General features: G+C 38.8%; 1 protein-coding gene across 2 annotated transcripts in view; it reads right to left on the bottom strand.

Annotated features, from left to right (window-relative positions):
* The window catches only part of cdh22 (cadherin 22), a 206,670-nt gene that overhangs the window by 8,972 nt on the left and 170,240 nt on the right, over window positions 1-27,458 (bottom strand). For both annotated transcript variants that reach the window (XM_082136387.1, XM_082136388.1), the window contains 2 exons: window positions 17,089-17,206; window positions 9,377-9,628 (listed from right to left, as the gene is read on the bottom strand). In XM_082136387.1, coding sequence (XP_081992513.1) covers window positions 9,377-9,628; window positions 17,089-17,206 — 370 coding nt within the window. The remainder of the gene's footprint in view (window positions 1-9,376; window positions 9,629-17,088; window positions 17,207-27,458) is intronic.

The following is a 27,458-nucleotide window of genomic DNA, read 5'->3' as shown; positions in this document are numbered from 1 at the left end:
TTAATTGATGTCCATTTCAGAAGAGGATCATGTCCTTTGGGAAGACATTTAAATTGAATTATTAATTAGAGATCAATTTTGAGGTGCTTCGCTCACACATTAAAACTAATGTCAAGATGATGAGATATTTTCGGAGAATGAGTGATATTTGTCCATGAAAAACACTCACCACCGTAATGCTAGAGTGTTGCGTGTAGTTGCTTAGGCATTGCTATGCGGTTGCTAAGGTGTTTTACCACATTGCTATGCAGCTACTTAGATGGTTGCTAAGTGCTTTCTTACTGTATTGCACTCTCAAGTCTGTGATATGACTGCTACCTTTCAACACGCCCCCTACTTTTTTGCATACCCCTACCTTTCCACATGCCCACTACCATTCGACACACCCCTACTTTTTGAAACACTTCTACCTTTCGGGCACGTCCACAAATGTTCGACATGGCCCCTACTCTTTGGCACACCTCTACATTTCTGAATGCCCCTACCTTTCCACACACCCCTTACCCTTCAGCATGCCCCTACCTTTCGACACGGCTCCTACCTTTCAGCACACCCCCAATGGTTCGACACGCCCGCTAGTTTTTGCCACAACCCCACATTTCAGCATGCCCCCTATCTTTTGACACACCCCCTACCTTTCAGCACACCCCCTACTTTTCGCACACCCCGGTCCCCCACCTTTCAACACAGCCTCTACACTTCAGCACACCCCCAACCATTCGACACACCCCCTACCTTGCAAAACGCCCCCAACCGTTCGATCAACTCCCAACCTTTCGGCGCACCCCCTACATTTCGACATGCTCCCTACCTTTCAGCACACCCCTTACCATTGGACACGTCCCATACTTTTTGGCACACCCCTACATTTCAGCATGAACTCCATCATTTCAACATACCCCCTACATTTCAACATACCCCCTACATTTCGACATACCCCCTACCTTTCGACATACCCCCTACCTTTCGACATACCCCCTACCTTTCGACATACCCCCTACCTTTCGACACACCCCCTACATTTTGACACAGCCCCTACCTTTCAGCACACCCCCTACTTTTCGGCACACCCCGGTCCCCCACCTTTCAACACAGCCTCTACCCTTTAGCATGCCCTCAACCATTCGACAAACGCGCTACCTTGCAACAAGCCCCCAACCGTTCGATCAACTCCCAACCTTTCGGCACACTCTCCTCATTTCGACATGCTCCCTACCTTTCAGCACACCCCCTACCTTTCAGCACACCCCCAACCATACGACACGCCCCCTACCTTTCAGCACACCCCCTACCCTTCAGCACGCCCCCAACCGTTCGACCAACTCCCAACCTTTCAGCACACCCCCTACCCTTCAGCACGCCCCCAACCGTTCGACCAACTCCCAACCTTTCAGCACACCCCCTACCTTTCGACATGCTCTCTACCTTTTAGCACACCCCCTACCTTTCAACACGCCCCCAACCGTACGACACGCCCCCTACCTTTCATTACTCCGAACTGCAGATACCCACACTTGGCTGCAACAACAACTACAGTGAAAACTATTGTAAAAGATGTAGTGATACACTGTAAAAAAATTCTAACCCTCCCAAATCAAAAATTTCAATTGGCCTAAGTGAAATTCTTCTTGAAATAGTCTGTTAACATTGGCTCAATGAGAAATAATACGTCAGACTAATAGAAAAATGTAGATGTTATCGGTCACTTGAAATTTTTGACTTGGGGATGTATTTTTTTTTTTTACAGTGTCGCTAATAATAATAATAAAAAAGTTTATAAATCAAATTGTTGCCTTATTAGTTTGTCTTAACCAATTTCATGTTATATAATTACAGTCCTCAACCACATCCTCAGAGGTCTTGATTCCAGAGATCAACCTGAACAACAAGTTTGACGTGTTCACACTTGACTTCTCCAGAGAGAAGATGATGATGGAAGTCAACAGTTTGGACACACTTTACTGAATCTACTGGATATAAAGCCATGTTATTTTAGTATCATTTAGATATGATTATAGTTTTTATTAATATTTTGAACTAGATTTTTTTTTAATGAATAAATATATTTATTTAATTACAGTTAAAGTTTTAATATTTTGTTTGTGCGTTTTTATTAAATTTTATTTCAGTGTTAATTTTAGTCTTTTGTTGACTTGGCAACTAGCTGAACGTTTTATATATTTATATTTTATTTCATTTCAGTTAATGTTTATCTTATTTCAAGTATTGAATTTTTTTTTTATGGTTTTATTTTATAATAATATCTAAAGTTGATGTTTAAATGCTTAAAAAATATTATTTTATTCAGAAAACTAAATATGTATTTATTTGGAGTGGATAGGGAAGAAAAAAAAAGCATAAACAATGCTTTCAAAGACAAAGTATTATTATTTCACAACAAGCTCTAATTCTTTTTTTGAAAAGTCCCTGACTAAAAGTATGAGCAATAATGATAGTGATGCTTGACTGAGAAAACATGGCTAATTAAACATAAAGGATGTGCGTCTGATGACCCGCACACGACTTATAAATGATTTACCGCAGGAAAGATGAGCAACAGGGAGGGAAAAAAAAACCCTGCTCAGCTGACTGAGAACAATTCATGTGGCGTACTTTATAAGCGACTGCAGAGGACAGAGAGAGAGAGAGAGAGAGAGAGAGAGAGAGAGAGAGGGATGGGAAAAGCTCTAAGTGGAGAGGATAGAAATAAAGACAGATATACTGAGGCCAGAAGAAAGTCATAAAACTTTCAGCGATGACAACAGAACCGCAGTCCAACGGCTCTTCGACACGGGAACAGGAGTGCCGTGGATGTCTGGAAAGGATGCTCTATTTAAAGCGCTCAGTGATCCGCGGGGACAGTGGTGCTGATGCTGCTCTTTTCACGAGCTTCCCTTAACTCACCAGTTCTCCACTAGAGAGGCTGGATGTCATTCACTGAGGCCTGTATTGTGTGCGTGTCCGCTCTGCGTGAACAAAAGCTTTCGTACTCTTCCTGATAGAGGATGAGCAACTGCAGTCAGTGGGCAGAGGATGCTGTATGAAATATTGATCAGCTTTCATGTCATTCTAGTTTGGTTTTTTGTCTCCCGCCGCATTTGAACCCACGAATAAGGTTTTAAAGAATGATGATGGACCATTAAAAGAGTTACAGCGGTCGTAGAGGCAAACATGATGTGTGCGTGTGTGTGTGCGTGTGTGTGTGTGTGTGTGTGTGTGTGCGTGTGTGTGTGTGTGTGTGCGCACAGGCAGCACAAATGTTCAGCACTTGCTTGACTCTATAGTCTGCTGGTCTCAATGCACACTACTGATGAAAAGTTTTATTAATCAATCCATAAATGCAGATAATAATGCTCAAACACACATTCTCAAGTGGATGTACTTGCATCTTCGAGATCCATCAATCACCTGGTGATTTCATCAGTTCACTTGTTCACTATAGGATTCACACCCATGACCTCTGCAATGTTCTACCAGTCGAGCTGATGTTATGTAGTCAATATGCTGTCAAATCTGTCACACTGTTTCAAAGCAATACCGATAACATAATATTGAATGCATACAGCATGAGACTGGTGTGACAGAATCACATATCAACACAGTTTGTCAAAGTCTTTCATCGCAAAACCAGCAAAAAACAAACAAACAAAACTTGGGTACTTTTGCTTGGTATCCATGTGAGTATGTGATGCAACTATCTGTAACGCACTGTCTACATTCATCGAACTCCACCCACAGAAATTACATCATTAATGCATAACAAGTTCATCCACCTAAAAAAGTAGTACACGCTCAAAAGGACAATGCACAACACTAAAATACATGCTTTACTTAAGTTTCTTGCCTGCTTGGCTTCCTGAAGCATGCATTTCATTGTAGTTAAAGAGGCCATATTATGCCCTTTTACAAAGTCTTGATTTAGTTTTTTTTACTAGAACAGTTTTTCATGCTTGAATGTTCATTATTTCCCCCATATTCTCCATTGTTGCGGCTCCTCTCTTCCCAGTCTGTCAGTAACGCTGTTTACTTCCTGTCTCTATGAAGCCCCTCCTTCTGAAAAGCACACTGTGCTCTGATTGGCCGGCTGGAGCAGTGTGTTGTGATTGGTTCGAGCGCTTCAAGTGTGTTTGGGAAATGTCCCGCCCCTTACCATAACCGGCAGTTTAATACACTACTAACTAACTCAACCAGGCCCCGCCCCTTTATTCTGCGTATTAATTATTTAAATGAGGAATATTGTGACGTTTTTGTTCCCGGAAGAAAAATCAAGACTACAATGGAGGCGTTTCAGGAAGTTCAGAAACAGAATTTCCATTACAGATTATCCGCGTTTCCATTACAGATTTGCGCAAAACTTTTGCGATATTTTCTAAATGTTGAGAAAAAACGATAGCAAAACGACGGCGTTTACACTAACCGATAACATAATACATAAAATAAAACATAATTTTTTCCTCTCGCGATAAGTCAGTCCAAAAATCATGGCAACGGATGTTGGTGGGTTTACGTATATCGCAGACACAGCACTAGCCAATATTTTTAATGGAAGGAGACGTAAGTGTTTTATACAACCATTAATGGCAAGGAAAGACCCTTATACTTGTGAGTGGCACGTATTAGATTAGATTAGATTCAACTTTATTGTCATTACACAAGTACAGGTACAAGGCAACGAAATGCAGTTTAGGTCTAACCAGAAGTGCAATAGCAGCAAGTGCAGGATATACAGTGGTTCCATAAGTGCAGAACATGGATATGTACTGAATAAATATAGAGTTGAATACTATTATAAACAAAAATTTACAGATAGATTGTCCTATGAATATAATATACAGATAACTATTACTGTGAACAGAGTTTACAGCTAGATATGTACTGAATATAATAATATACAGATGGCTATTACTATAAACAGAATGTTTACAGATAGATATGTACTGAATATAATATACAGATGGCTGTTACTATAAACAGAATTTTACAGATAGATATGTACTATGAATATATATACAGATGGCTGTTACTATAAACAGAATGTGAGCATAATATACAGATGGCTATTACTATAAACAGAATTTAACAAATAGATATATGTATAAGTTAGGCTAATGAGCAGTATAACAATGGATTTAAAGTAGTGCAAATAAAGTTTGGACAGAAGCTATCCGAGTGAAAGTGCAGTGGAAAGTAATTGCATATTACAGTTAAGGTACGATATTGCAATGTATATATAAACAGTCGGTACTGTAAATAAACAGTCGGCAGTGCAAATTGAGCATATTCCAGTCAAGGTAGTAGTGCAAGATGCATATGTAAACAGTTGTTACTGTAATAACAGTCAGCAGTGCAAATGAACATTATAGTATTGCAAATAACAAAATGGAGGCAGGTGTGAGGAGGGAGAGGAGAGTCAATCAGTATATGAGGGGAGTGGGATCAATGAGGGTTAGAGTTTAATAAAGAGACAGCTCTGGGGAAAAAACTGTTCTTTAGTCTGCTGGTCCTGGTCCGGAGGCACCTGAAACGCCTGCCGGAGGGCAGGAGAGAAAACAGTCTGTGGGCTGGGTGAGAGGAGTCCTTAAGGATGCTGCGAGCTCGATGCAGACAGCGTTTCCTCTGGATGTGCTCGATGGCAGGTAGTGGAGTCCCAGTGATGCGCTGGGCGGTTTTCACCACCCGCTGCAGTGCCTTGCGCTCTGCAACAGAACAGCTCCCATACCACACTGTAGCACAGTTGGTCAGGATGCTTTCTATTGCACAGCGATAGAAGTTCACCAGGATAGTGGAGGAAAGCTGATTCTTCCTCAGTGTCCTCAGGAAGAAAAGGCGCTGGTGAGCCTTCTTGACCAGGCTGGAGGTGTTGGTTGTCCAGGTCATGTCCGCCGAGATGTGGATCCCCAGGAACTTGAAACTGGAGACACGCTCAACAGCCATTCCATTGATGTGGATGGTGTCGTGTGTGCCTCTTGACACTTTCCTGAAGTCCACGATGAGCTCCTTCGTTTTGGTGGTGTTGAGGAGCTGGTTATTTTCGGTGCACCATGTGGCCAGGTGCTTGATCTCCTCCCTATAGGCAGTCTCATCGTTGTTGCTGATGAGACCAATCACCGTAGTGTCGTCCGCAAACTTGACGATGGAATTAGATCCGTACACAGGCTTGCAGTCGGAGGTGAAGAGGGAGTAGAGGAACGGGCTTAGCACACAGCCCTGTGGTACACCAGTGTTGAGTGTGATGGATGTGGAGCAGTTGGAGCCTGATCGAACATTCTGGGGTCTGTTGGTCAAGAAGTCCAAAATCCAGTTGCACATGGAGGTGTTGAAGCCCAGGTCTCCAAGTTTGGCTATTAACTTAGTTGGGATGACAGTGTTGAATGCTGAGCTGAAGTCAACAAACAGCATGCGTGCATAAGTGTTCTTATTGTCCAGATGTGTGAGCACAGAGTGCAGTGCCATGGAGACTGCATCCTCTGTGCTCCTATTGCTACGGTAGGCAAACTGGTGTGAGTCCAATGTGGATGGTAGAGAGTCTTTTAGGTGTGCCAGGACCAGCCGCTCAAAGCACTTCATTACGATGGGTGTGAGTGCTACAGGGCGGTAGTCATTAAGGCACTTCGGGCTGGAGTGTTTTGGCACTGGCACAATGGAAGTGCATTTAAAGCATGTTGGTACAGCTGCTTGGGCAAGAGACAGGTTGAAAATGTCTGTAAAAACCCCAGCGAGCTGCTCCGCACATGCCCTGAGTACGCGTCCAGGGATGTTGTCTGGTCCAGCAGCCTTGTGCGCGCTGATCCTGCTCAGTGCATTGCAGACATCTGTGGAGGAGAGTGTGATCGGTGGGTGGTCAGCTGAGGATTTGAGCTTGGTGGCAGTTTCTCTGTTGTCTCTTTCAAAGCGAGCATAAAAGTCATTTAGCTCGTTCAGGAAGTTGACATCAGTGGCTGCGGGGGTGGAGTGAGAGGGTTTGTAGTCACTGATGGCCTGAATGCCCTGCCACATGCGCCGAGGGTCAGCGTTGGAAAAGTGTCCCTCTATCTTAAGCTTGTAGCAGTGCTTGGCCTCTTTGATGCCCCTTTTCAGATTTGCTCTGGATGTGCTATAGGCTTGTGCATCTCCTGATCTGAAGGCAGTATTGCGTGTCTTCAATAGGAGTCGCACTTCCCTGTTCATCCATGGCTTCTGATTTGGGTATGTGGTGATCTGCTTCTGGGTTGTAACACTGTCAATGGTGGTATTAATATAATCCAGTACAGAGGAGGTGTAGCAGTCAATGTCCGTGTGAGAGCCACTGGTGGCTTGAGAAGCAAACATACTCCAGTCTGTGTGTAGAAACCTTTCCTGGAGTGAGAAATCTGCCCCCGCAGGCCACACCTTGATGGTCTTCACTGATGGCTTCACGCGATTGATCAGAGGTGCATATTTGGGGGTGAGGAACAAAGAAAGGTGATCTGACTGTCCCAAGTGGGGGAGGGGTGTCGCGACGTAAGCTTCAGCCATGTTTGTGTAAACATGGTCTAAGGTTTTGTTTCCTCTGGTGTGACAGGAAACATGCTGGTGAAATTTCGGTAGCACAGACTTTAAGTTTGAATGATTAAAATCACCCGCAACAATAAACGCAGCTTCCGGGTGAACGGTCTGTTGTTTACTGATGGCTGCGTGAAGTTCTTTCATAGCAAACTTGGCATCAGCATCCGGGGGAATATAGGCTGCAGTTATAATAGTGGAAGTGAACTCCCGCGGTAGATAAAACGGTCTACATTTAACCATGAGAAACTCAAGGTTAGCTGAACAATGTCTCCCAACAATAGCAGAGTTTGTGCACCAAGCTTTGTTAATGTAAATGCACAATCCACCACCTCTGGTCTTACCGGAGCCATCTAATGTTCTATCCGCCCGGAATGTATGGCGTCCCGCTAGCTCAATAGCGTTGTCCGGTATTCCGCTGTTTAACCATGTTTCCGTGAAAATTAGAACATTACAGTTCAAAAGTCTCTTGCTGTATGTGATGTTGAGTCGAATCTCCTCCATTTTGTTCAACAGCGACCGTACATTGGCAAGGAAAATGCTGGGTAAAGAGAGCCGGTGTGGTGTTAGCTTTAGCTTAGCTCTTAGTCCTCCGCGCTTCCCCCGCCTTTGTTTACGATCTCGCCGGCGCCTGCGAGCACTTCCGCCCGGCCGGGCAGAGTGCATAGCCTCGGGTGATCTGGCGATCTCAGGAAGGAGTCGAAGGTTGTCCATAAAACTGTCGGAAATTCGCAAACCAATATCCAAAAGCTCACCTTGGGTGTACGATGTTAAGGCACAACTGTTCTGGACGAACAGACCCGAAATGAGCAAGAAAAATACTGCTAAATTACAGAATCTGGAGAGACCGCGAGCCTCGCGATGTACTCGCGCCGCCATCTTGGATCAGTATGAGGTGTTTCTGGGTGTTTCTCCCTCAGATCTGCTTCAAGGTCTTGATGAATTGTGCCATTTCTTTGTTGTTTATAATCCAGTATTCCCGTAATACTTTAGTTTTTAATGAGTTTAATAAAGAACTTTGTCTCGTCTTCTGTCAAAAATACTGTGTCATCTACGTCAGGTGACCTAAATGCGGAATTTTTTTTGCAAAATATTCCTTTTTCGAATTGTCTGAAGAATCATCTCATGCGAGCATAAAAACTTTTTTCCGATATATGGGAGCTTTTGTGAAATTGATGTGTTTCCATTAGGCGTTTATATACATGCACACACACACACACACACACACACACACACACGCACACACGCACACACGCACACACACACACGCACACACACACACACACACACACACACACACACACACACACACACACACACACACACACAATAAAGTTTTGGATTTCATACATTCATTTCTTATTCAAACAAAATCCTGTCATCCAGCATCTCCAGCTTCCTCTTTCATCCTCATCACCAAAAATGTGTTTTAGGCGGACAGATCAATACAGTACAAAGGACATAAAAAAAGTGGGTGTTGGAAAATAGCAATATCTTTTCTGTTAACCCAACGCTTTTTAATCTCCGCTATTGTTTCAATGCAAATGAACAAGCGCACCGTTATTGTAACGTAGTGACGTGTGTGTTCAAGTAAGCCAGATATGAGCAGATTTAATACTGTATTTAATATATCATGATGACTCACGAGTTGAGTATTTGCGCTAAATCTGTGCAGATTTGGCTTACACGAACTTCCCCAGCAAAGTGAGTAAACATAATAACACCCCAAATTGGCAAGTGATCGGACAGTGTTTGAGTTTTACCCGCATTTGGCAGGTTGGCAGGTGTTAATTTCAAACCCTGCTCACAGACGTTATATATCAATAAAGAAAGTTGGTGAAGTAAAAGGTTTTACCTATGAGAATGAGGATGCACACCAGCAGTGCGATGAGAGCTCCAGGGCTGAGAGCAGTGGACATGACGTACGCCGTGGCGTTGCAGGACTGGATGGCCCCGTCCGGGTCACAGCCACACACGTGTATGGTGAGGGTCCCCGTGCTGCTGAGGGCCGGAGGGCCACTGTCCACCACCAGGATGGGCAGCAGGTACACGTTCTGCTCCTGACGGTTAAAGCCGGACCGCTGCGTTCTGATGCCGGCTGTGTTGTCTAGTGAGAGGAGAGGACAGACAGAATCTGTTATTCATACAAAAAAATATGCACTATTTTATTATTACTGAAAAGGTGAGCCTGAAAACAGCCTAATTATACAGGACTTTTAATTACGACCAATTCGTCAACTTGCTGTTACAGTAAGACAACCCATCAACTTTCAACGCGTTAAAAAATTAGGGGTACTAAATATTTTAGTATATTAGAAGTTCAGAAGTTTGGGGTCGAAACGTTTCAAAAAAAATAAATGAATACTTTTCAGCAAGGATACATTCATTTGATCAAAAGTAACAGTAAAGACGTTTACACTGTTACAAGAACATCCTATTTAAAATGAATGCAGATTTTTTTTTCTTTTTTTTTGCAAATTTTTTTTTCAGCATCACCATTACAGAAAATAAAATTTTAAAACATATTAAATAGAAAAGTTTTTTTTATTTTATAAAATACTTATATTTCACAATATTACAGTTTTATTTACAGTATACAGTATACTCTCAGAAAAAAAGGTACAAAAGCTGTCACTGTGGTGGCACCTTTTCAAAAGGTACATCTTTGTACCTAAAGAGAGCATATTAGTCCCTCAAAGGTACATATTGGTACCAAAAGTGTACATATTAGTTCCAAAAGTGTACATATGTGACCCTGGATCACAAAACCAGTCTTATGTTGCACGTGTATATTTGTGGCAATAGCCAACAAAACATTGTATGGGTCAAAATTATAGATTTTTCTTTTATGCCAAAAATCATGAGGATATTAAAGGTATAGCGGAGGATCTTTCCAAATTTTAGATAAGACCCGCCCTCTCCACTTTTTGAAAAGTTTGATTGATTCACTAGAATGATTGACAATTAGGAGGACCAATAGTTTAGACTACCCACCAGGAAGTAAAACATCCTCTGCTATACCTTTAAGTAAAGATCATGTTCCATGAAGATATTTTTTTTAAATTTCCCACTTTAAATATATTAAACATTTATTTTTGTGAATGGATGCAGCACTATCGCCAATAGAAATGAACAACTTTAAAGGAGATTTTCTCAATGTTTTGATTTTTTTGCACCCTCAGATTCCAGATTTTCAAATAGTTGTATCTCGGCCAAATATTGTCCTATCCTAACAAACCATACATCAATGGAAAGATTATGTATTCAGCTTTCAGATGATGTATAAATCTCAATTTAAAAAAAAATTACCCATAAGACTGGTTTTGTGGTCCAGGGTCACATATTAGTACTTAAATGGTACATATTAAAACCCTTTTGAAGGGTACTGTCCCAGTGACAGCTTTTATACCATTTTTTCTGAACCTACATATACATACATATATATATATATATATATATATATATATATATATATATATATATATATATATATATAGACATATTTGCCCTTTATTCTAATGTTATTAAAAATTTGTTTAATATAAGCATATTTCGTAGCTGTACTTGGAGTCAATTAAAAAAAAAAAAAAAAATGTTTTTGTGATAACATGCCAAACTGTGCGGACATGATAATATTAATAACTGAAAACAACCATAAATTAAACTCACTGCAGGCTTTTAGCAAGAAACAGCAAGTCTAAAGTTCCCCAGAACTGCCCAAAAGCTTTTACAGCGGCTGCGGAAACGCCAGATGTATGAATGTGACTAACACTGACAAACAGCAAAATACTACAGCAACAGCTCAACTAATGGACTTGCATACAGGCACAAAAGCCATCCATCACGCAGGACATCCATCACTGTCACCTCCAGCGCTAGAGCATGACTTACTGATAAATACAGCACGCGTTACCAGATCCGTTAGAGACACGGGCAGTTTTGCTGAGTAAAAGCACTATGACATTGTGACTTGACTGGACCAGTAAATCGTCTCTCATTCTCATAAACAGGCTATAGCACACACCATTAAATAGGCACCAAATCCATTTCCCTTTCTAAAGTCTAAAAACATCAGAAATGGAGACATTATCATAACCAAACAACCGCTGAGTTGTTTTCCCTGCAATGAGCTGAAGTAAATACCGAGATCCGAACGCCAATGTGTTTTAAAATGTGACCGAGACACAGTCATTGATCGGGTTATGTCAAATCCATCAACCAATCATTTATTAAAGAGCAAGGAGCCGTGACCTTTCAATATTAATCTAGTTGGGCCGCGTCTTTCTGGAAAACACCTAAATGACAAAAAGAGGACGCAAAAGGAAATCATTGATTGAGTTCAGCACCTCGTATCAGCATTCAGATTAGTTTCATAATTGATTTCGAGTCATCAAAAGCTGTGAATCAAATTTAGTGCTTACGTTTATAAGGGTTTCTGCACTTTTTGACCGATGGAATTACTGTGACCTTTCCAGTCGCTGGATATGGATTTTTAAAAGGATTAATTTCGCTAACAAGTCATTCAGAGAGTGACTCACAAAAAAATAATCGACTCAATAGAATCATTCGCTCACAAATTAAGACAACAACAATAACTATGAAATATTGTAGAAAAGAGCTTAACATGTATATAAAGATTTTATTTAAATCCATCTGGAAATAGAAAACACCATTTTAAACTGATGACAAGGGAAACCTCGGTTCATGCTTGGGCTTTTAAATCAAATTTGAAATGTAAAAATTTATTTATGTGATTTTGCAAAATCCAATATACATAATCTTTTAATTAATTTAGTCAATTTAATATGATACATATACACTATACCGGGCAAAAGTTTGATATAATTAAGATTTTATTTTTAAATGTTTAAGCAGATCACAACGGCTGCATTTATTTGATCAAAAATACTGTAAATATGGCAATATTGTGAAATATTATTACCATTTACAGTAAATAGGTGTTTTCTATTTGAATATCATTTTAAAATGTAATTTATTTTGTGACGGCAAAATAGCTGTAATAGCTGCTTTGCACAATGGAATAAATATATTATATATTACAATAGAATACACTTATTTAAAATTGTAATAATATTTCACAATATTACTTTTACTGTAATTTTTTTTTTCTGAAAAAGGTTTAATGAAATAAATGAAGAAGAAACTTCTTTCAAAAATCTGATAAAAAAAAAAAAAAAAAATCTGAATTATTTCAAACTTTTGATTTGTTTAGCATATAAAATAATAAAATACATTCCAAAAAAGTGGATACTTGAGCCAAAATAAACATGAATCTCATCACAATTAGATAACAAAATATCACTTAAGACACAGATCCGGTCACTTGATCTGATGAATGACATTCACACATTTATACGAGTCCAAACACTTGTTTTGGGCATCTGTATTTGCCAGACGGAGTCATATTGTTTCTGTATCACAGGATCAGCCGACTGAGGGCAGAACAGTCCATTTTGAATACAGAATATGGAAAGAGAACTGTGAAAACAAACCAGAACAAAACGTACCGCCAATGCCAAAAACAATCCCCAAACAAACTGAGTAACATTGAACAATGCCCTCTCTGCCTGCGCTATATGTTCTGTTCCGACTAAAAGCACGCCAACGGGCAACTGGGAGCAATCGGACACGGGGAATGTTAGTGGCATACGAGGGAAAGATAAATCAAACCCTGGTGAGAGAAAACAGCCTCGTGCTCTCGACTGGCTCCACACAAGCTGTCCAAAATCAAAAGCCAAAAGATGTTTTGTTTGGAGTCGTCAATCAAATTCCCAAAGTGCCAAACAGCTCTCGCTCTCTCTCTCTCTCTCTGGAAAGACTCCGATGTGGCTATTCAAAGCACAAAGTAAGATATGAATTTAACATTATAGTGAAAGGACATTTGAAACAACAGGAGAAAGTTTGCGTTTGTCCTCGTGTGTCGGATCACAGAGGGAGAAGGTAACGCAGCGATGCGCTGTCGAAGAGAAAAAAAGTGACAGATTTAATCTGACAGGTTGACAAATGTGTCCATGAAAACAGAAGTATGGGGGATATGGGACGTGGGAGGATGCAAAGTGTGTTCTTTTGAGTGCGCTTGAGAGGGGAAACCTGTGTAGGTGTCATTTTAGGAGAGTTTCTGGGTCATATTTCATCCCCAAATCAAATGAGACAAACGCTGTTAGGCTGCTATTCCCTGTTTTACCTCTCAAACACAGCGCAGATCCGTTCTGTGCCACTAGTAGTATAGAAATTACACACTTCACCTTTAATTAACCTTCTACTTCTTTTTTTTTTCTTTTTTTTTGAGAATTAAGCACATTTCCCCCAAAATACCTTTACCAAAATAGAAAAGAAAAGTAATAATCATGATAATACTATAAAATGTATAGATATTATACAATATATTTTATATATTTTATTGTTAATCAATCACTATTGTAATTAATATTAATAATAATACTGAATCATTTCAATATTGAATTATTTTCATATTTTGTACATAATAAATCACATGCATACACACTTTTTTTTATATATATTTGCATATATTAATTATATATATATATATATATATATATAATATTAATCTAATTAAAACAATCAACTGCTATCGTTCACAATGATTTGCATACTGCCTTGTAATTGTTTTTATTTCTCATTTTGTATTTTCTTATTCTACTACTGTTTGTGCTTGATCTCATCTTCCATAAAGACACTTAGACACCATATAGACACCATATAGACACCATATAGACACCATATAGACACTTAGACACCATATAGACACCATATAGACACCATATAGACACCATATAGACACTTAGACACCATATAGACACCATATAGACACTTCTGGTCTTTTTGTCTTGATTTTGGCGTTAATTATGACCTGGGTGTTTCTTCATGAGAGTCACTCTTTTAATGAACACATCAATGCACAGTTTGTATTCTCACAGTGTTTTACTAACAAGTGCATTTCTAACAGCTATGGTTTGTGTGTCTCAGTGTGTCTGTGTGTGTGCGTGTGTGTGTGTGTTTGCGTGTGTGTTTGTGAGTGTGAGTGTGAGTGTGTGTGTGTGTGTGTGTGTGTGTGTGTGTGTGTGTGCGTGTGAGTGTGAGTGTGTGTTTGCGTGTGTGTGTGTGTGTGTCTCCGCTCAAGCGTGCTTCATGTGGTTGTGTTTGTGTGGCTGTGTGTTTGTGTGGCTGTGTGGCTGTGTGCGTGTGTGTGTGTGTGTGTGTGTGTGTGTGTGTGTGTGTGTGTGTGTGTGTGTGTGTGTGTGTGTGTGTGTGTGTGTGTGTGTGTGTGTCTCCGCTCAAGCGTGCTTCATGTGTTTGTGTTTGTGTGGCCCTCACGTGCTCCGCTGACATTTCCCTGGCTCTCCACAGTTGACATTTCCATCCTGTCAGATCAGTCTGGATTTGCCCATGCGTCACATCAACTAACACACATCTCTAAAGAAACTTACACACATCTCTAAAGAGCCTGGCAATAACACAACCCCCCTCAGCCTGACGGGACCGGCGTTTGGGGAAAGGCAACAAATATAAGACTGACGAAGCAAAACAGAAATGAAAAATATACATTTGAGAGCTATCTAAGGAGAAGATGTCTGATTATTTGCAGATGAATTCATGTCAATAGTCCTAGCGCGCTCCCAACCCAGATGGCACTATAGGGACATTCCCAAAGTATACTGACAACTAGAATACTTTATTTTTATTTATACCATGGTCTGTCTGAATACTTGATTCTGATTGGCTGAATGGTGTACATTAAAATCTCTCTCTCTCTCTCTCTCTCTCTCTCTCTCTCTCTCTGTAATTCTATCAAATAAATGTATTTTTTTTATCTATCTATCTATCTATCTATCTATCTATCTATCTATCTATCTATCTATCTATCTATCTATCTATCTATCTATCTATCTATCTATCTATCTATCTATCTATCTGTCTGTCTGTCTGTCTGTCTGTCTGTCTGTTTATTCTTTTCATTTTGTAATTATACTGTATGTGTAATGTGTTAATCTGCTAAACATTTGTCAACTTTTGACATGCAATAAAAGCCACAAAACTTAAATTTTGGCTCTTTAAATGATCACTCTTAAAGTCAAAATAATCAAAAACAACAGAATTCCCAGTGCATAACAGAAACTCCATGCATATGAATTGGACAGAAATATTAAATACCCCTCGTTCTCTGTTTCCGAACACAAACACCAGATGCTGCAACAGAAGGTAATGTCAAAAAAAGTGACAATGCGGCCTACCTCTCGGGAGCGTTCATGAAGGATTGCATTTGTCAAGTCAGACTTACACTAAAGATTTTTTTTTCTGCCCATATTGGTCTTTTCGGGAGAGTGAATACACTCGGTTCATACTTTTCTGTCACCTCATGCGGGTCGAGGGAGTGTCGGACACGAAACAGCCTGGAGGAACTGTATCCGTCTGATTATCATGAGCGCCGAGTCAAAGATAAGGTGTCCACTTGGGGAAGTTCGCTCAAAGATAGAGTAAAAATGCTTTGTAGGAACTCTCACTGGTCGGATGATTCTTTTAACAAAAAAATCCTTTCTAACAGAACATCAGACTCAACAAACAGACCCGATGTTTCTATTTCACCTGAAGATGGACAGACAGTCTAAACTGTCCAACACGAGAGGATTAAGCAGAAGACTGTTCTCGTATTGATTTCTCCTTTGCAGGAGACAGGCCTGAGCTGTGGTCATCATGCCATGCAGGAGTCAAAGGTGAAATGTCTTTGCAAAAGAGTTACAATTCTGCTTTAATACTTGTAACTGAGCCAAAGATAGTCCGGAAAAAACCCTGAACCTTTTCTGGTTTTAGCTGTACATTTGATTACATGCCCATTCACTATATGTGGGACTAATTTCAATAGCTTATAGAGACACTACTGATCAAAAGTGTGTGATTAAGATTTTTTAAATGTTTTTTAATGAAGTCTCTCATGCTCATGGACCAAGGCTGCTTTTATTTGATCAAAAATACAGTAAAAAACTGTAATATTGTGAAATATTATTACAATTTGAAAGAATTGTTTTCTATTTGAATATACTGTAAAATGCAATTTATTCCAGTGAATTTTCAGCATCATTACTCCAGTTTTCAGTGTCACATGATCCTTCAGAAATCATTCTGATATGATGATTTGATGCTCAAGAACCATTTCTGATTATTATCAATGTTAAAAACAGTTGTGTTGCTTCATATTTTTTGAGTTAACCGTGATGCACGATCATTCAAACGTTTGGGGGAATACGTAAAATGTTACAAAATATTCTATTTCAAATAAACAATTTCATCAAAGACATCCAAGAATTCTGCCAACAGTTTTAAACACTGATAAAAAAAATATTATATAAATATTAATAATCATCAAATCAATTGATCAAATGATTTCTGAAGGATCATGTGACACTGAAGACTGGGGTAATTCTTACAAACTTTTGACTGGTAATGTAAATGCAATATTCGTGCATGTAAAAGAAAACGTTCCAATGCATCCAAAATGTCTAATAAAGAGGTAAAGATCCAGTCTCTCACCCTTGATGTCCCACAGTGTAAAGTGTCGGTTGTTGGAGGCTTCGGGTGCCAGCGTGAAATAAAAGCGATGTCCCGACTGCGGTTCATCTCTGTCCACTACGCTGATGGTGTGAATGAGCTGGAGAAAGAGAAGAAAGAGATGTTAATAAACCTGCAGCGTACATGCATGACTCCTCAAATCATAAGTGTTGTTGAATAAGGAGTGCTGTTATGTTAATAAGTGATCAGATCATAAAACAGGTGAAAAATCCCACTGATGCACACTGGAGGAATGTAGATGAGATTGCATGACTACTCATATTTACTAGTCAACCACTCATCCAGAAAAGTAGTCGACAAGTCAATATTTACCTTATGTAAATGACTCACTGTGCACTGTGCAGCTTCAGCGGTCTTTGCTGTTTCTAGCAAGTCTAGAGTACGTCCACACCGCTGAGATGACACCGGTGACAAACCAAAATCTGCATACTATATATATTGCCAAGTTCATGCAGCTGGTGTTGTCACAAACGGTGCAAACACAAGCCGTGTCTTACAGTTCCTGTCAGCCTCTGGACAACACTTCATAAGTTCTTTTTAATTGCACTCAGACCATCTCAGATGTCCACAGCTCATTTATAATGTGCTTTGTGAATGCAAAACTTTCACTTTTAGGATATTAATAGATTCCAAATATATTCAGGCAACTGTTGTGCACAAACATTATGTGGATGCACACAACCAGCACAGAATAATGGCAGGACTCAACTAGTCAATGCTGCATAACATGTTGCACAACAGCTTTGTACAGTGATCTGTAATGATTACATATTACAAAATGATGCACAAGTGAACATACAGTGAACCCGGAGCGTTTTGCAATCACGAAGCACATTAGAAACAACGGTGCGGACATGTTTTCCTCTGAAAATGTAACAACAAAATGTCACGCTAAATCTACACTGAGCTCTCGGCCTACCAGGCTTTCGAATGACAGTTTCTGTGATAAATCAGAAGTGCAAGGCGAAGAAGTTGCTGTCGCAGTGTGAGTGGGTGTACTTGTGAGAGGCATCGGGCCCAGTTACTACATTAGCCGGTTTGTGAGACAACAGATGGAAGCGTTTAGGAGGGCGGGAGGAACAGAGGCTCGGGAAAAAGAGAGGGAGTGGGCGGCACTTCAGAAAATCCCGCAAAAATTCCCATGTTCTCTCGTTGCTCATTTCTCATTACACGGTCATCAAAAGGCTCGCACGCCATTTAAGTCAATTTTTAGGGAGGTGATAGAAAATCCAAAAGTGTAATTAGAGGAGAGAGGAGAAGAAAGAAAAAAAAAGTAAATTAAAATTCTTTTTGCAAAGTCTTTCCTGCTCCCTAAAGTACAAATGAAGTCAGAGAGGAACACTCAAGCTTCCTCGGATTGGAAAATGAAAAGGAAACACGCGCACACACACACACACACATGGAAAGTGAAAGCAAGGACAAATGCTTGAGACGCACAGTAGTATACTCAAAGGAGACCTCACACTAACACTGATGTCTTCCCTTCAAAATGATTAAAGCTGGAGTTTCCATGAGTGGTAAATGCTCGTCTTTAAGCCTCAGTCCTCCAGGACGCGCTCGGCTTGACGGGGTCTGCTTTGACTCTACCGCCACGGGGAACCTAACAGTCGCTGAAGCTTTTAAAGAAATATTTCACCTAAAAATGAACATTCTGTCATTGTTCGCTCACTCTCTCGCATCGTGCCATTTCAAACCTGTATGCTGTTATTTTTTGTGCAACACTTTTTCATGCAATAGCTCTCAAGCTCCAAAAAACTGATATTAAAGTGGTCTATATTTATGCACTTGTGCACTATATTCCATGTCTTATAAAGTCGATAGATTAAGTCTCTGAAATATCATGCTTAATTCTACATTTTGAAGTGGTGTACAGAAACCATGACTTTTGGCATCAATACATAATATTTACTTTTATACATTTGGCAGATGCCTTTATCCAAAGCAACTAACATTGCAGTCAAGCTATAAATAAATATACATATATAAAAATAAATGAATAAATAAATATAAATAACATCAAAGTGATGCTTTCAAATGTCATTTTATAAATCTTAACATGAACACAATTAAGAGATTTGGCAGAAGGGAATATTATCAGTGAACATAAACTTAAATTGCAGTCTGTTTTTATACAGGTATTATATAGTATAAGCTAAGCATATATTATATAATACTGCATTTTTTACTGTATTTTTATTTACTGTATTTTTACTGTGTTTTTGATCACCATAAACTCTCTTTGTATGGAAATGATTCTCCAAAATGTTTTATTTATTTTATTGTTATTATTATTTTTGCAATCATGGGAAACAAATTACAGACTCAAGGTTGAGTAAAAATGACAGATTTTTTTTTTTTTGTTAACTACTTCTTTAAACAGTTGAAATGCTTATATCTAGCAACATCTAACGGCACACATTTGAAGGAAACTACCCCCATTGTGTACTGATGCTTTTGTTTTTTACCACTGCAGTAAGAAACACACACACACACACACACACACACACACACACACACACACACACACACACACACACACACACACACACACACACACACACACACACACACACACACACACACACACACACACACACACACACACACACACACGCTTGTTTAAGTATGTTATTTACAGTATGTTTCTGCCCTGAGGTGCTGATATCCCTGTACTGTATAAGAGCTGGACTGCACATTTACTCATGCTGGTTTCAAGCCCACTGACTGTCAGTCACGCTCACACGGAAACATATTCTGGCACAGAAACAGACCTTGGTGTTCACATTCATTCACGGCAGTGCTGTTATCACAGGCTGTGAGCTGCAGGCAGGCTTGCCAATCATTACCAGAAGAAGTTAACGTAAAGTTAAGTTAAAAAAGCATAGTGTGAAATCCTTCTTCTTGTCGTTTGGTGTTAAACACATGCAAACTTCGGCTATACATTTAATCCTTAAAAAAGGTGGCTTAAAATGTTATTTTCTGACAAAACAGTGGAAGTGTGGACGGCTTAGGAGTTCAACCTGGGTCATGTGAGAGATTCTCTCTCTCTCTCTCTCTCTCTCTCTCTCTCTCTCTCTCTCTCTCTCTCTCTCTCTCTCTCTCTCTCTCTCTCTCTCTCTCTCTCTCTTTGGGAGTTGGTCATAGATATAGATATATTTACAGTGTTTCCTTATCACTTTTAACTTCAAAGTAAGAAACCTGGTTGCCTTCACATTTTGCACTACAAATGTCAGTTAATACAAAGAAAGAGATTAGTTTAATTAATGGAAACTCAAAATATTGCGTTAGCTAGACAACATTAGTGGATCTAAGTTGATTTGACAAAAGAAGAAAAAGTTGAGGTAAAAAATCAGGAAAATATTTTTTTATAGTGAATGAAAAACACTTTTACAGCACACATCAATCTTGATTAAAAATAATGTCCACATATATTAACTCCTTTGTTTAACAGTAAAAGCTATATATGTGAACATTAGTTGATGCACAATGAACTAACAAAGTAACAAGAAAAAAATATATATAATAAAAAAAATAAAAATCTATTGTCAATAATAGCTACTGCTTTTCATTGATGCAACTTTTCCACCCTAATTGTAAAGTGTTGGCAGTTATAAAATAACTAATTTTCATGGAGGGACAAATGAACAATTGAAGTATAGTGATCCAACATCAAAATTAACCAGCTGTGACCAGCATAGACATTCATTTGGGATATAATTAAACTACCAGGCAATGAACCCTGAAATTACAAATGTTCTGGATGCTAAAGTAAAACTCCAGGTGTTGAAACTCCAAAGCATATTTCATAACTCTGGGAGTACTTGCAGCTGATAATGTTTATGGCTGATTCCATCCACAGCAGCTTTAAACTAAACTCTAGCCTATTCTTCCCATGCGCTTCATTATTCGCAGCGCTCCACTTCTGTCTGCGGATGATAATGCATACGCTACAGCGACGGCAGGTCACGTTTAAGACACTTTAATCAACATGCTCCAACTCCAGCGAGTCAGCGACCGCTGGCATTGTCTGGGGTGCTGAAAACTCATAAAGAGCCTTACACAAACTCCAGCCACACGACTGAGAAGCAGGGAAACGGGGCATGTTATATTTTAAAGATGTTTGTTTATTGGCCTCTTCCCAGCATGAAAGAGAAGTTTTGCTGAAGTCCCGCTGAGCGCCTCCTTCCAAACATCCCTCATCTACTGCATCGGTTGGCACTCGTGCTTGTGGATGAAATGCTGCCCGTGAGTTTCCAAGGTTGAGAATTGGGAAGTGGTTTTTTTTATTTAATTTTTTTATATAAAAGCCGGATCCAAATTATTTTCATGGTGTTTGGATCAGTTAACACTTCTTGGGCCTTATTACTTCATTGATGCACCACTCTTATGAACTGCCTTTTCTAGGAATCAGACAAAACAGAATATTTAAGATTTAAAATATTTGCACACATAGGCAAAATTCATGCATTTTTTACTAAGCGGATACATATCTGATCATGAAAAGTTTACATGTCTTCCAAGATGCATTCAATATTACTTGGGGCTTTTAAATTTTAACTTGCATTTATATATTGGATGTTTTAGCATGTTATTGAAAATGGCAATGTTAATGTATTTGGTCTTGGCGGACAGAATACTGTTGATTTCTGGACTTGCTAATAGAGAAGTAAATATGTACGGACATGCATAACAATAGACATGCATAAATCCTGTAGCAGATCTAGGCAAGTGGAGCTGGAGGGTTATAGCAGGCTGCAGGACTAGACAAGCAATCTCATTGGCTGCAGGATCAGCAGAGGCCAATCAGCTTGTGCCATGCGGTAATGCTGTGATTGCTTGCAGATTGCATGTAAAGAAGATCAGCCAGCGCCCTCTAGAGTTTCATGACTGAACTATACATATGTCTAGAATCTCGGGAGACAATTATTCCACTTATACTAGACATTGTTCAGGTTTTTGTCCTTAAAACACTTGTGTGTAGGACAAATTTGTCATGCATTATTAATCATAATAAATACTATAATAGTATATAAATAATGCTAAAATTATAAGACCAAGTATACCTTAAGCATGAACGTATCGGACAGCAATCCGATCCATCAAAACGCAAAGTGACCAATTGTACAATTATTCAGAAATCGATTTCATACTTAAGAGAGCGTAAAAAATGACTTGCTGAAATAGTCACTGGAGTCGTATTGCTTCCTAATAATTTAAAAAAGAATCATTAATTGATTCTAAAATGTAGGACGGTCTGGCGGAGGAAAAATAAGAGGGCTAAGAGCAAAAAACAAGAGCAGAGCAAGTTTTACACGTTGAAAGATGAAGACAAAAAAGTTTTTCTTTTGAATAACGTGCACTGATGAATCATTCACAATAAAACCAGGAACATGCATTAAGAATTAAACAGGGTCAATTCTTCATGGTGACTTTAAGGAACCAGAGTTGTTAATTGGAACGATTCCATCCCTCCTATTTTGTGACCCTCCTTTTGTTTAATGAGCTGTTGTTGGGTTGGTAAAAAAAATAAAAAAATAAAAAATAAATAAACAAGGGTAAATGAGAAAGGAAAATATATGAAAAAGAATAAATGAATACACTGAACGCTGTTTTCTTAACAAACGTTAATTGCGATGCCAAGGACAGAAACAAGGTCATATTATATTTCCAATTTTGAGGGCAAAATGAATGCCTGAGGGGGTTTCTGGAGGGAAAAGAGGGAGGGATGGAAAAACTGAGACTTCTGAGAAAGATAGACGGAGGAAAAATAATGTGAAGGAGGGGAAGATTGTGAGAGAGAAGCACTGTGTGGGAGTTTATTGAGTGGCAAACACAGCTCCCTCAAGCAAAATCATCTAATTAGATTTCCATCCAACAGCCCCCTCATGACCTCTTAAGCTGAGAGAGGCTCGGGGAGCGAGAAGCCAAGAGTCTCCCAAACGTCTTCACGTTCTCCCGAGGCTTCCAGGACCAAAGGTCTTCTGCGAAAGTCTTCCTCCTTCACACAGAGGAGGAGGATGTTGACCTCCGAGATGGAAAGGGGAAGTTCAAGGATGAAGAGTTTTAATTCCACAAGTTTAAATTTGCGTGAACATCCAGCGATGAGGAGACTAACTAATTGTAAGCAGTTAGCGGAGGCGATAATTAAATATACACAGTGCGTGGAAAACCTGGAAACATCAAGTTGTGATTTCTAGGCCAGGAAAAGTCAAAGAAATAAAGAAATCTCTAATTATGCGCCACTTCAAAATAGTTAATTGGCTGGAAATTGAGTGCAAAAGTGTAAAATGCATGTCCAGTCATCACAAATGATTGCATGGAAAATCAGTGATTAATCATTTTAGAGAATCAATTCATTTCATTAAACTGGTTCAAAAAAGATTTGAGTCCCTGTACAGAGAAAAAAATGAGGAAATCAATTATCTATTTAGAAATTTAATTAATGCATGCATTTTAAAAATGCAATAAAACAACAATGCACTTAAAATTATTTAATTATTTAATATTTTATTGTTACGTTTAACTACATGTATAACTCAATACATGCAGATAACAATAAAATATGTATTTTTCTTTGACTTTAACCACGACAGGAATGTCAGAACAGGTTCACTGCATGCCGGCTCCTCTCACTATTAAATCAGAATCAGAATGAAAAAGCACCATTAACTACCATCCAAAATGTGGCCAGAAACAAAAGGAAGAAGCAAAAGTGTAATGTGCCCTCTTCCACATAAATAACCCTCATTATCACAGCTGACCTTTCAGTTACTCTGCATTTCACACTTCACATTTCAGACTCCTCAGAGGAACAGCGCTGCAGATATATATATATATTTATTTGTCAATTTAAAAACACAATTTATTTTTTTATATTTTTACTTTTGAAATAATACATTGAAAATGTATCCCTTACTTTTTAAAAGTGGCACTCATAGTTTTTCATATGTCTATAAAGTTTTTATTCATTTTAATTTAATTTAATTTATTTAATTTGAGCTATTTTAGTACATCAAGTTAAATGTTTATATATATATATATATATATATATATATATATATATAATAAATAATAATAATACAAAATTATATATATAAAAATATACAGACTTTCACATGCTCACGAGAAACCTTTTGCAAAGGTCCCTTTAGGGGCTCCGTAGTTCTCCCATCTTATTTAAATATAATTTTTTTTAAACTACTTTCCTCATATTTTGAGGGCTAATCAAACTTGCAGGTTCGTTAAAAAACAAATATCCCCTCCGGACATCACTTTTGGCCACTGTGTTTTGAATGAAATAACCCGTCTGCAGGAGTGGATTGAACACTGGTACAGTGTGTGTGTGTCATCATATGAGCGCGATCCAATCCATCTACACGTGCATGCGTGTGCATGTGAGCCACAGTGTACTTTCCCCCTCAAACATTAATCATCTAGCCGGGACTGTCCCGCGGGAGGACCAGACCCTTGTGATCTGTCACAGTGAGCCGCTCTGTGTCGTTTGATGTCTTGTGTGGAGTCGACAGGCCTCTCGTCCCCGGGCCGTTCTTAGTATTTGCCTTTCCACCCGGCCTTTCCCTGCACACGCCACACTATATGATATCTGTCTCTTCTCATCCGATCAGGCCCGCGTGCCCAAATACCACAGGGTTACGAGTCGAATGCCACACGCTCAGACTGCTTCACATGTCAATCTGAACAAGGGTCAGGCATGTAGATGATGTCAGAAAACCAACGAGATCATGAATGGGACACAGCGTGAATCAGAGACCTCTGGGAGGAAGCTTCAGATGTCTCTTTGTTCATTTGTGTCTTTAGTAAAGGCATCTTAGGTAACTGTAACTATGGGCAGAAATGCCAGTTTAGGGGGGAAAGACAATGGGAACAGTTTACAATAAGTTAATGCCTTAACTAACATTATTAACAATGCATTTGTTGCAGCATTTATTAATCTTGGTTAAGATTGGTTAATGAAACAGCTAGTTCATGTCAGCTGAGGTCCATTACATAATATTAACAGATTTAATGATTAGGAAATGTGATTACTCAATGCTTTAGAAGTATTTTTCAGTGTGTAAATTCATGCTAACTATGTAATTATTATCAGCTTTAATCTGTTCTATCAGTAATCTGTATTATCAGCCCTAATTTTTGTACCACAGTACTATCATGGAATTTTGGACATGCACCATTGCACCTAAAAATGCACAATAGTACCGTGGTACACATCCTAAAAATATATGAAAATAAATAATGAAAATAAAAAAGGTGATGGATTTACTTAGAATTCACTCAGAAATATCTTGCAAAGTTCAATCCAATAATTACAAAGAAACTGCAATATGATTTTACTGATGTTTTTCCACATCAAAAGTTGTATCTTTTAACAAAGTTAATCAACTGTGAACTATAATGAACGGACAAACAATAAATAACTGTATTTCTATTATCTAGCATTAACCAGCAATAATAATAAACTGCTCATTAAGTTGATGTTAGCTAATGCATTAACTAATAGTAACAAGTTAGACCTCATTGTAAAGTTTTACTGATATTTTAGATATGCTATAATAATAATAATATCATGCATTTTTGGACAAAACCATGATAGCAATACTAATGTGTGTGTGGTGTTTTTTAGCGCAACTCAACTATAAAAAAGCTGAAAACCACGTCCCATGGATACCGCGGCCTGACACATCTACCTGACACTTAAATCCGCGTGAGCTCATAAACACTTTCTCCTTCCATGTCTAACAACGGTGTGACATCGCTGGAAGGGGAGTCGTGCCCCCGGAGCCAAAGCTGCTTATGAGCGATCGGCTAAGTCCTTTTTCGTGTCTCTAGCCCTCTTTCTCTCCCTCTGTCTGATTTATTCACCTTTTACACACAAACAAATACGCTGTGTTGTCATCCTTCAAATGGGATCAAACTCCATGCATTTAGCGGCTTAAGCTAATCTGATTTCACTGTTGTTCTATCAGAAGTGCAAGCGGTGACGCTAGCGAGCGCTCGAGCAGGGAAAGCCAACGCTAGTGTGGCACACCAACAAAGCTTGATAATTGGGCTAGCAGTAGAGCGCAACGTAATGTACTCGCTCAAGAGGCCATATGAAGAGAATATGACACGGTTTGCAAATTATACATAATACATAATAAGACTTTCATTTTATAAGGAATTTCTATTGGTGATTTTCGAGGCACAAATCTTCTGAAGTTTGTATTGCGCAATTCAAACGGTCAAAAAACCTGTATACTATAATTGTGAAATGTTAATCTATTATAAATAGATCAAAGTAATTTTTTCTCTACAATAAGTTTCTATTATTTAACATTGGTTAATGCATTAGCTAATGATCAATATTTGTTGCAGTATTTATTAATCTTTGTTAACATTAGTTACTGTTTTTAGTTAGTTAATCTCAGCTCGAATCCATTAAACAATATTCACAGATACAACGTTTGATATTAATAATGTGTTAGAAAATGTTGAAAATTTAACTTTACTGTAAACCTTTTACCTTACTGTAAAACAAATCTCATATTTTCAAACAGGGTTATGCATCAAGAATTGAATTGAAAATGTAATTTATAATTCCAAAATACATAATTTGGTCTTCCAGCTCATAAAACCCACGAAAACAGGATTTCAAAAAATTTGAATATTACATGAAATCACACAGTAATTACACAGTAATACCATGGTTATTGAACCAGGTACCAGGAACCAGGAACCAGGAACCAGCCGTCTACCAGGACATTTCCAGAGCACTTCATGCTTCCTTCATTTTCCAGCAGGATTTGCACCTGCCCACACTGCCAAAATAACCAAAACCTGGTTCAATGACCATGGTATCACTGTGTAATTACTGTGTGATTTCATGTAATATTCAAATTTTTTGGAAAGGGTCTGTATAGGCCACCATATCGGTATCGACCGATATAAAAGTTCATTTTTAATGTTCTCATTATCGGCCTGATAAGAAAATTTGGCTGATATAATAAAGCCGATAAATGATGGATTATTTCCTTCAGCAGAGACACTTCAGATGCGCACTGTTCACCATGATGGTTTTGAACTGCTTACAATATAATTGAAATCACTTCAAAAAAGGAAAAAAACAGTAAAGTGCAACATGTGCAGCACAAGTCTGTCAGATAGGTTACAGGACATCATTGTAATTGTGTGTTTGGGACAAGGCTTTCACTGATGAGACTTTTGTTTTTGTAATCAGGCTCTCAGAACTATATAAAACTTTGGATTTAGATTTATTGGCCAATATATCAGTTATCGGCTTTCAAATATAAAGAATTATCGGTTTTCGGTATCGG

This window comes from Leuciscus leuciscus (assembly GCF_965113295.1).
Source record: "Leuciscus leuciscus genome assembly, chromosome: 14".
Lineage (NCBI taxonomy): Eukaryota > Metazoa > Chordata > Actinopteri > Cypriniformes > Leuciscidae > Leuciscus > Leuciscus leuciscus.
This window is presented reverse-complemented; position numbering and strand designations above follow the sequence as displayed.